We start from the raw sequence: 11,875 nt of genomic DNA on the forward strand, positions 1-11,875 counted from the left end.
AACTGGGTCATGCATGTTATGTGCCTACCATATTTGAATTAACAATGGGGCGGGGCTATCACAATTGACGCCACAGTCACGTTACATAGCTTGATAATTATTTGGAAGTCAATTTACTATCAAAGCGGAACAGTCTCGGATTAGGAGAGCTATTATAAAAAAATAAACAAGTTGGTTTGTAGATTAATTGAGTTTTCGTCGACGCACAGTGCTCCAGGAGCACTATAACCTTGTTGCCATTAGTTAGGGCTTAGTGGTGTGTTGGTTTTAATCTTTGGAGTGAAGGAGAAGGTGGTTTTAGCTCTAATTAATAATAAATAATAATAATAAATAATTAAAATAATAATTATTTATCCAGAGATGGAACCGAGACTGTGGGACAGTCTAGATACGGAAGCGTAAACTGTCTCATTTGCATAACAAGGAACAATGTTAGTAAGAGCATGGAAATAGTACTTTTTCATGGTATTCCATGGTAAGAGCCAACGCTCTTAATATCAATTTAGTTGAGAGCGGATTTCTCATGTGCAATAACATGTTTCATTGTGGCTTTAACATATTAAAAAAAAAAAAAAATTCAAACAGTACAGTTCTTTCAGAGACAACGTGTACATGGTGTAGCTCTTCATCAGCAGAAGGGCAAGACCCAAATCTTGTTGTGAAGTTAAAGTATATTAACGACAGTTCTGTGTACCAGTAATTATTGTAACTCTCTGCCTCTCTATACACACATTAATCATTATAATTTCTTTTACATTACAGCAATGATGAAGGAGTGGGCGCAGGTTTTGACATTGATGTTTTGAACGCAGGTAAAATAACCGTATTTCAATCAGCTCCAAGCTGTCTCAAAATATTTAGTACCAGCAGTTTATTGTCAAATTTGCTTTATTCCGTTTTTTACATAAAAAGCAAAAGTTACTGAATAAAAATTGATTTTACAAAAATCTCCTCCAAATCCAACATGACACGTGACTTTGAAATGTTATATTTTGAATTGTGTCCATATAAGTAATCTTGATCTAGAAGACAACCGAAATAAGATATAATAAACAATTAAAAAATATGGTGTCCCTGAATCAGGTAGCTTTCACATTCATTTTTGGTATTTCTTCGGTTCATCAACACAGCCATTTGCTTGTTCCAAATATGCCAACATTTTAATATACATGACTTTCAGATTGCTCTGTTTAATGAACCACTGATTGTTCTTTTTAATGTCCAGTGTGCAGGATTGCAGGCAAGAAATGCAAAACTGTGCATGACGTTACCACCAACTGTGTGTACAGCGTGGCTGGGGAGGACCCACGAGGTGGTATGGGGATGATGGCAGGATGGTATGAAGGATGCATAGGTAAGTGGTGTAACCCCCCCCCCCCCCACCCTCCGTACAATTGACCACACTGGGATGTGCCACAAACCTGGGTAGCATCAATGACCCCCTTGTTTTAGGCCAATTTTGGCTGGATCTTATGCAGCCAAAATTTTCGAAATTTACCAAAATGTTTTGGAAAATGTTATTAAAAAATGTCAATTTGCATTAAATTTGATCACAAATATTAACATTTGATTTTGCGATGGGTCAAAATTTGGTATATGGATGGATCCACTTTCAAAATGCTCAATTGGCACATCATACCCAAATCAAATTCGAGTACTCCCGGGCGTAACCACCCTTTCGCAATCATTGAGGAGGCGGCAAGAGTGCCAAACACCACATCACATGAAATCGGAACACTGTCCGCTCAAAGAGAGGGGGATCAGGAATTAAATCATCATGCCTTTGGGGATGTTGCCACACCCCACTCCGCCCCTGGTATGACACTTCACTTAATATTTATCCTTATGTAAATCGTGTAAACCCGTACCCCAATTAATACCACGCTTGAGGTATCAGTTGAAGTTGAAATTTGTCCATGTAAATGTTGTTCTGTCTGCCATCAAAGTAACAGGTATCAATTCCTCTGTGGTGAACTAGCTGAGTAGGGTGACCCCTTTAAGTATATGAAGACCTTTTTTTATTTTTGTACACCTAATTGATAAAACCAGACGATGGTGGCCGACGTAATTTTAATACGGCAACAGCCAATATCGTAAGCAAAACAAACAATATGACGGCAACACTGCCTGGACGTTGGACGCAATTATTTTTCCACGAGCCGAGGTGTGTTTTCAGCTCTAATGGCCCCGTTAAAAAAAAAAAGTGCACAAAATATATTTACTAGTGCGATATATACATTTTCACATGAAAATAAATTATTTTGGATTCAAAATAAATATGCAGAAAAAAATCACCTGCGCTGGAGATGGGGATTGAACTCGGACCGCGTGGGTGGCAGGAAAGCCTGCAGACCACTACACCACGTAACTTATGTGTACGAGTACATGTGTGAATTTTTAAGTATTGCATCATAACATTATTCATACAAAAAATTCAAAAAACAGTACTTACAATGAGGTTCACTGACGAACCTCAACGGATTTAGACTGATAAAATATTGCTCGATAATATACATACACTTTTGGAATTATTTGAGACATTTTCGTGTTTACGTGTAAAACCAATGACTACCAGTGACGACTACAAAATTCACTCGATCTTGGCCGGCTCCCTCTGGATAAAACGTTCGTTCAGATTGTTGTTATACTCTACGTCATTTCGTTAGAATTAAAGGGACTCGGACACATGCCTCACAACTCAACCTTGAAAACACTAGGTAGAACGGTAGATCTACCACTAGGCCTACAGGTCACGTCGAACGGCGATTTTTTGAAATTCATTTTAATTATATGTATTGTCATTACTTTTAAGGATGGAGAAACACAGTCGAACGTAGACGATATTTTGATTACAGCGACGAGTACGATAAACCGATAATGCAAGTTTTCGTCACCTTACCAGGCAACACTGGCAACTTTGATTATCGTGATTTGACGGAGAAGAAAATCGGTTTCGGCAATGGATTTTCATCCAGTGAACAATGTGTCGCTGCTAATTATGCCGATTTGATTATTGTAAGTATACACATTGTCTTACAAACGGTATATCTCAAGGAAACACGCACTATAAGTTTTGCCCACTTTTCGCGCCATTTTTTGCACTAAACATTCATAAGTGTCACTTTTTGTAATATTTGTTTTGATTCGAATATATAGAACAAACTTTATCGTTTCTTCTTTTGCCCGTACGTGGCGCAACATTAATTTAGCGTCCCATAGAAACACAGACTAATTTTACCCACTTTTTGCGCCATTTCGGACTTACCTGCAGCTCATCACATACATCTGGTGTCAAAATTAAACTGAGCTTTTGATAGTAGCATAGCATGTACAACACTGACATTTTTCGCTATGTTGCGATGCAAAAAGCATAGACAGGGGAGTAGTAACCGGGTGGACAGGGTGGACGAAGTCCAGGGCCCCGAGCAAAAGCAAAAATGAAGTGGGTTAGGGATAGAGCCGATAAAGGAGATGTTAAAAGGGGCCCGCACTTCTCCTTGTCCATTGACCCGAATGGTATTGCTACACCCCTGCTTATCGATTGATCTCTCCCTAAACGACCAAATAGAATTATATTACTGCATAGTGGGGGTTATATAATGAGCCTTCAATGGATAAATTAACATCATATTATTATTCAATTATCCATGTTACAGGGAGCAGATATCCCATCTGACAACGTGGTGCATTGTGCAGGAATTGATGGCTGTGTCCAGGCACTTCAAAACAAAGAAGTAAGTTTAATGCTCTGCATGCTAGCCATGTCTTAAGAACTATCTTAAGAACTACTGAACCAATATTAGGCTTGTTTGTACTCATTTTAATGCATTTTTCCAGAGAAGATGATAAAAGAGGAGGTCGCTCGCTGCCCACATCAAATAAATAATGTGTGCATCCGCCTATTGATGGAAACAATGATGTAATCCGATTGATCAACTAATACGATAAGTGGCTTTGCGAGTCACGACTGTCTATTTCTAAACGGCGCATGCCCGGATATCAATTTGTTACGTCAGTTGACCGCGAAATATAATTTCTGTATTGTTTGGCATGACCGGCTGCTAAGTTTGACCCGAGATCCCTGTGAAAAAGACCCACATTTTGGATCCAAATAGCATTTTTGGACACGTTTGGACACAAAACGGGAGTATATGGAGAAACTGACACGAGTTTGAATTACTGATTACACTAGTTTTAAGTTTCCGTAAACTGCCGCAAATATTCAAATGGTTATCATTTAAATTTCTTTTCCTTTGACCTTATATTAATTTTATTGGAAAATTAATTATGCTTGACTTTCCATAACTTAACACAATTTTCGATTTTTTAAATGGGAGTTACGATATATATAATGCTTTTTCACTCGTTTAAAAATCATGGTCACCCTGGTTAGTATTATTTTTTTTAAAGAAAAAAAGCATGATTTGACTGCGAAATTGGGAATTTAACGATGTACTTCCGTGTGTGGAATATTTTCTCCACTAAAGAGAACTACCAAATCAGTCGAGCGTGTGGCGGATGAACAGATTACCACAAAGGAAGTTTCAAGTGGTGTTTTAAGTACCCCAAACAAAGAAAAGTGAATGGAGGTTAACTGTGGGTAATCGGATTATATGTTCGAGCGATCTCCTCTTTTCTCATCTTCTCTGATTTTTCATGCTGATTCCGAATATGGTCATAAAAATCTACATTTCTGAAATTTTTGAAATTTTAAAAAAAAATTGAAACTTGTCGTCTGCAGTCGACACCCGCGTGAAGAGAGTTAACTTCGAATTAGAAGTCGTAGTTCTGCTAGACCATCCCTCGGGTCCGTGCATACTGTTAATGTACACTTTACTATTATTAAATTCATTGTAACATTTGCTCTCTCAAGGTTGTTCTGAATTATAACATGATTCTGATGTACTTTAATAAACTAACATACCCTGCAAAAATCGAGGCTTTAGGTGGTGAAGTTTTCACAAAATTTGTTATTTCTAATTCATACGATCAAAATACGAACGCATACGCGATGATGATAACAGTGTACGTACATGGCATACGGGATGGTCATAACACATCAACAGGACTGACCTCGGTCACGTCAGTGTTCGCACTGCCTTACCGTTTGTGTAAAGCGGCGACTTAGCCATCATTGCCCCCGACCAATCAATGCAGCTCTCAGCAAGCGCCGCGATATTTGAAGAGGATTTTCTTGATAACATAAAGCTAGCTTCTAACCGCGCGCGCAAATTAACAACACAACTGGGTTATTTGCTACCATATTTGAATTGACAACGGGGTGCGGTGCGGCTATAATAGTTGACACCAAAGTCACCGTATTTATTTGGAAGGAAGATTTGTAACAAAGTAAAACAGTCTTGGTGTACGAGAGCGGTTAGTTATATGCTGGTGGTCAATAGGTCTGTACATGATGCTGTATAGTGTGTTTGTATTATGGAGTGAAAAATAAGATGGCTTTTAGTTCTGAGTATTCACATTACTTTAGGATTAGTAGTATATGTATGCCTTTTGCTCCATTATCTAGAGACGGAACCGATCATGATCCTGTGTCATATACTGGGGTACCCAAAAAGGTGGTTTTGACACATTTTGATGTGCAGCTTGGATTTCAAAACACTGTCTCTTGAGTATTCCTTCACTTAGAAGATTCAATTAGGTCTTAAATTGAGTTATAATTAAATTATTTTCTAATGACTTTGGCATGAAATGTGCCAAGGGTGGTTGAGGATTAGGGGGAGGAGGATTAGGGGGGATTCATATCGTAAATTTGATTTAAAACCCCCATTAAAACTTTGAATCTAGTAAAAAATGTCTAAATGGACTCCCAGACATCTAAACCAAGTAAATAAATACAGAAGTTCATTTAAGACACCAATACTTGCTCAGAATGATTGTAAATGTGGAAAAAAGAGGTGGGGTTACATCCTCCCTACTTTGTGATTGTTTTTGCCTGCACTCTCTCATTTTTTAACCGATTTCCATTAAAAAAAAGGTGTCAAAATGCTCAGGAGGATGAACCACTTCAAATGAGATGTGTAGGTAAAATGTTTGAACCATTTAATTTTTTTACTATATAACACAAAGGTACACCAGGTTGTGACACAGGACCTCATATGGTCTCATAGTTCTGCGTGAGTGTACTGTATTTCGTGGTTGTAAAATCGTAGACAGTTTACAACGACAGTACAATGGTTTATAGTCATGATGGTTTTATTTTACAACTGATGCCAAACAAAATTTATAGTAAGACATGTATTGCGTATCTTTGATAAGCTCTACATCAAACATCAAAATCAATTTCTTATTTCTCTGCATTTTCATATCTTCGCATGTATTATTGGTTTTTGAGTGTTCTTCTCCTTTTCTCTATTTTTAGATCGACGCATGGTTCATTAGTACCAGTATCGCCCTGGGTCGAACTGATATAGAAATAGTCTCGGAAGAATTGGCCCCTTGTACTCCCGGAGGGTGTGGACTTATGGCTCGCAAAGACTCTCGTGTCTTGGAATGGTTTCAACCTGCACTGCGAAAACTCATGTTTAGCTCGGAGTATGAAGAGCTTTGTCAAAATATCGCCGATGAACACGGTAAGAACCCGGGCACTTGACATACCTGTGCCTACCGAAGAACTACTGTACGGGTTTATATGTGTAGGGTGATTTTCTCTAAAAACAAATAGGGGAGGGGTCATGTGTGGACCCTTTTAAGAAGCTAAAAGCAGGTCATTCGGTGTGGACTGCAATCAATCTGGTGGCAAACAGTGAAATAGGCAAATTAAACTAAACTGAATATTAAAACGGAATGGTGGAATCCCGGGGGTGGAATACAGGTGATTCTTGAGTTGAGGCTGACGTAAAATTTTCCAGTCGTACGCCTATTAAAATATTAAAGGGGATCATTGGGTGTAGCTTCCATGAATAATAATGGATTGGGTGTGTAACGGGATTTCCCCTCTATAAATAGCTTGTTTTTCCATTATTTTGCAAGCCAAATAATCACGTGTTTTGCGGTCACATCAAGGTATTTCTGTTGTATACAACCCCTGCTTGTGTACGGTACTTCAGTTATTTTTAGAAGTTCTGCATTGTGTTCAGCGCGTATAGACGACGTTAATCCGGAAGCGGTATTGCCTTTGTGAAGATTTACAATCGCGGACGCTGATTGGTTCGGAAAGTCAGCTGATCAAGATTTCAGGTGCGCGATTTGTGAAACTTGTCAGACTAGACCAGGGGACTGATGCAGGACGACCAAGACTGATTCAGGAGACGGAGAGACTGCAGACCGTGTTACGTGATGGATAGGCGAGTAGAAAGCGACGAGAGAAGACAATTTCGACAGTTTGGACAGATATATTTACCTTTGTGTGCTTTTCTGAAAGAAAGACGAGAGTTTTGGAAGAGATGGAGATTACTGTGACAATATTTTCGTGTGTACAAGACAGAGCAAAATTGACAGCAGCGAATGGACGATACAAATTACCCAGTTGACGAGTTGTAATTGTGACGACATTTTACTTTGAAGTATGCTGAGAAATGGGGAAAGATTCGCATTATTTGAGTGGATATTATCGCCTAGATTGAGGTTATGTCTTCAATGGAGTTTTGGCAGCTCATGACGTACGCAATGGACATGATATTTTCAAGTGATTTAGCGAAGACGCCGTTTTCTTCCATTTCTGCAATGGACATTTCGCAATTAAAAAGCTGGCCAGCAAAATGTCGGATTTTATTCAGTGCACTGCGCGACGACGGCAGACAAGCAAGATCGACAGGCGACGACATGGGACATTGTGTGTATATTTTTAATGTGAGTTTATTATTTTGATATGCATATCTAAATGTAAACAAACAATTTGTGCTTCTTGTGGGGGGATGAGTAAAACAAATGTTTGCCAAATTGGGATGTGTTTTGAGCAATGTTTTGGGTTGTATTTGTTTTGAACATTGTTTTGAGAGTCAAAATATCTTAAATTGGGTCAGAGTTCAGGTTCAGGTGCGAAAAGGTAGGCCAGGGTGAAATAATGTGTGACTTTAAATAACATGTAGTTGCATAATTTACCAAATTTGTGCATGCTGATTGCGTAATCATATTTTGGTTTTGGCTAAATGCTTTGTGTAGAGGTATAGTGCATCATTTGATTCAAGATTTGTAGGCCTATAAAAATGTTTTGATAAAAATGTGTATTCATGCTTTGTAAATAACTTGTGTGCAAGTAGGAAATTGTTGTGTAACTTTAGTAAATACAATTGTGTATTTATGACTTGAGTATGGCAAGCCATTGTTGACAAAATTAGCATTGAAATTGATGATTGGTGTGTGACAAAAATAGATCATTAAAAAGGTGATAAATGACGCAGCCATTGTTGAAATATTGTACAAGTGTGTATAAAAAGCTTGTTTTATATAAAAAGATTGTCTTTCAAGTGGAAATCTGCGCAGTGGTGCAGAATGTGTTGATGTGGTTCCCAGCATCAGCTCCCGAAGGTTGTGCGCAACATAGATTTCCATGAGGACATTCGTTAAGGGGGTACTACACCCCTCGATAAATTTGTGTCTATTTTTGCATTTTTCTCAAAAACTAATAACACAGTGGTAACAAAAGTTATGTATATTATAGGGGCAAGGAATCCAAATACTACACTGAAATTTCAGTGACCCAAGACAAGTGGTTTCTTATTTATGATAAGAAAAGAGGTACCGTAAGGATGTACCTCGTTTCCTATCATATATAATGAACCCCTTGTCTTGAGTCACTGAAATTTCAGTGTAGTAACTGGATTCCTTGCCCCAATAATATACATAACTTTTGTTACCATTGTGTTATTATTTTTTGAGAAAAATGCAAAAATAGTCACAAATTTACCACAGGGGTGTAGTACCACCTTAAGCATGTGTATTCAGTGTGTAGGCGTAATATGGTTCCAAAAATAATGCTTGCCGTGTGCGTTCATAATGTTATTTTTGTGAAATAATTGTAAGATGTAATATTGATGTTGGCAATTGCGCTTTTGTGGTTTATGAATTTAGGAGTTGCAGATTAGGCGAGTTGTGAGAGAGGTTTAGGGACGCGAAGGTTTGAGGCGCTCAAATTGCGAGTTAACATGTACGTGAAAGAGTCGTAATGTTATTGCATGGATTGTGTGGTATTAAAGGATTTTACATGTACGTGAAAGAGTCGTAATGTAAATATATTGCATGGGATTGTGGATTAAAACAGTTATCGCGGGTACGGATTTAATAGTGAAAAAATGGTTTGATTCATGTGTTTGGTAAACTTTCGGGTCATGTGACCATTAAAATGATTCAACCTACGTGTTTTAATTAACTTTCAGGTGTGACATTAAACATGGTTCGACCCATGCATTTTTGCCAACTTCCGGGTGAGACCATTAAAATAGTTTAGGCCCAGGTGTTGCGGGTAAAATTATTAAAGGAAAGAAGGTGATGAAGTTTCGAAACAAGGGTTTCGGGCGAAAATATTGGGAAACGAGAAGTACAGTTGTAGTGAAGCCATATTGAGTATAAGAGTAAGGAAAAATTCAATTGTTGGAAGTTTGGCATTTCAAATAGTTTGTGCTTGAAGTTAATAGTGCATTGACCTTTGTTTATGTATTTACTTGTGTCAGGTGTTTTGATGAATCCTAAAAAAAAGGTACCATGTATTACTTGTCATTGTGTAGGATGCTTTGATGAACCATATAAAAAGTATTCTTTGTAATGTTAATTGTGAAACTTTATGTAAAATGATGTAATGTGTCATGGAACGGGGTATGGTGGGCCGTTTGCGTCATGGCGGCAGATGGGAACACCAGGAGGGTGAAAGTGCATATAGGAACAATGCCAAAAACTACGTCACGCCGGTCACGCTATTGTTCGACTTAAACTACATCATTCGCCATTTTGTAAATATTAACGCATGATCGTTGCTTTGAAGTTTCCACCGGATAGTCTGTGGATAGCGCAAGAGCATGCTTTGACCATGCGCAAAAAATGAATATCATGAAGATGTTTAAGATTGATTCTTAGATGTTTCAAAAATTACCGTCATATTGCATAGATTCATCAAAGAATGGTTTGAAGTACTAACCTTATTTAGTAATTTTTAAAAATCGGGAGAATTTTACAAAATCAATGTTTTTACCTGTCGGTATTACAACTCGTGAAACACATTAGTGATGTGCCTGGGTGACCTAATCTACTAACCTTTAACGTTTCCTCTATGAACTCTAACCCTCCTGCAATATGGCGCCTATTGTCTAGAGTTAAACTACATCTTTCGGTGTGTTACGTAATACTACGATGCCTATCCCATTATATCGATCCCTGGGAACACGCTGTCGCTGGTTGTTTAATTGGGCGGTTGTGCATTGTGAGATCAGGTCATTTCTTTCGGTCAGGTGTGGTGGGCCATTGGTGACATGGCTGATGTTGTTCATGTGGTGGAGTGGGATGCATTTTGTAGAGTGGGAACTTTAATAAAACTTGTTAACAAATTAATAATATTCATTGTTGTTGTGTTTTTCAGCCTGACCGGGATTCCTTTGACGGATACCTCGGTGTGTTCTGCCACACCAACTTACCCTGATGGTGGCAGTATTTCTGTTCGCATAAATCTGCGCTTTTAGAAACCAGTCTTCGCTACTTTTATTATTTTACCCTAAAAGGATTGGTGGCGCTGCTCCAATTAATTTGGCAAATCCGCTCGGCCATCAAAATAAAAAAGGGTAAGCCAGCGCACGCCCCCTATCCCTTTTACAGGTGTAAGCTTTTGAAAAAAAGGGGTCATTGGTAGCAGATATGCAGAGAAAAAATGGGACTCTTGGTCGGGTCTCTTGACAGGCACATGGCACGTGCCAATATATGCGAGTGCTTCCTCCCCCGGTAAGAACATTTGGTAAAACGCACTTTGCGGATGATTGCTGGCCCATTTGGCCAATCAAATTGGATCTGTGAGCATAAGTCATCGCAAGCTGTATTTTAGTGCGCAAATTTTATGTCTCCGATGGTGTAAGATAAGCGCATGTGTTGTTGGTTCCCTTAAGGGGTACTACACCCTGGCCAATTTTGTGCCTATTTTTTAGATTTTTCTCAAAATTATAGCACATTGGTGACAAGTAAGATATGTATATTATAGGGCAAGGACTACAACTACTGTACTGAAAATTCAGCAACTCAAAACAAATAGTTATTGATTTATTGATCAAATATTGGTTTTCCCTCATTTTTGACTGTAACTCCGAAACTGTTGTCTGCGCTGAAATAAAATTTCCAGTGCAGTAGTTGTAGTCCTTGCCCCTATAATATACATATCTTACTTTTCCCCAATGCGCTATAATTTTTGAGAAAAATGCAAAAATAGGCACAAAATTGGGCAGGGGTGTAGTACCCCTTAATGATTGTCATGTATGATTGATTAATTGATAACTTACTATTTTCTTACTATAGGTGACCAGCCTGGCCGAGGCCCAGATGGAACGTGCTTTAACTTGGCGGTTCTTAAAGTTCGCGACTTTTGTGGGGATGACCATGTGTGTTAATAAATATATCCCTGATTCACGAGTAAAATAATTATATTATATAGTAACATTCTAATAATAATAATAATAATAATAATAATAATAATAATAATAAACAGTAATTATGTAATGCTCATAAGGCTCATTCGAACCTCGCCGAATGCACGCAATATTTTGAGGCAAGATTAGTCCCGAGATTAGTTCTATCTTTTTTGACTCGGATGTAATAAAATACACTTTTGGATAATTTAGCGAATCATATCAATAATTACCTCCACACATACATACATATAAGAGTAATACCTGGAATAGATTTATCCACAAATACACTTCTATGGTACAACCCAGGAAACACA

The 11,875-nt window shown here is 38.1% G+C and overlaps 1 protein-coding gene across 1 annotated transcript; it reads left to right on the plus strand.

Moving 5' to 3' along the window:
• Positions 1-964: 964 nt before the first annotated feature.
• LOC140150048 (uncharacterized) lies at positions 965-10,533 on the plus strand. The gene is made up of 6 exons (XM_072172053.1): positions 965-971; positions 1,226-1,354; positions 2,813-3,015; positions 3,657-3,734; positions 6,380-6,590; positions 10,529-10,533. Exons 1-6 carry the CDS (start codon positions 965-967, stop codon positions 10,531-10,533), a joined length of 633 nt encoding a protein of 210 aa, XP_072028154.1.
• Positions 10,534-11,875: the final 1,342 nt, after the last annotated feature.

Source organism: Amphiura filiformis, chromosome 4 (assembly GCF_039555335.1).
Source record: "Amphiura filiformis chromosome 4, Afil_fr2py, whole genome shotgun sequence".
NCBI classification, from domain to species: domain Eukaryota; kingdom Metazoa; phylum Echinodermata; class Ophiuroidea; order Amphilepidida; family Amphiuridae; genus Amphiura; species Amphiura filiformis.

What these genes read in the sequence shown, in the direction of transcription:
- LOC140150048 (XM_072172053.1), top strand. An exon ending in ATTATGCCGATTTGATTATT is followed by an intron (nt 3,016 to 3,656) that starts GTAAGTATACAC and finishes TCCATGTTACAG; the next exon opens with GGAGCAGATATCCCATCTGA. An exon ending in AGGCACTTCAAAACAAAGAA is followed by an intron (nt 3,735 to 6,379) that starts GTAAGTTTAATG and finishes CTCTATTTTTAG; the next exon opens with ATCGACGCATGGTTCATTAG.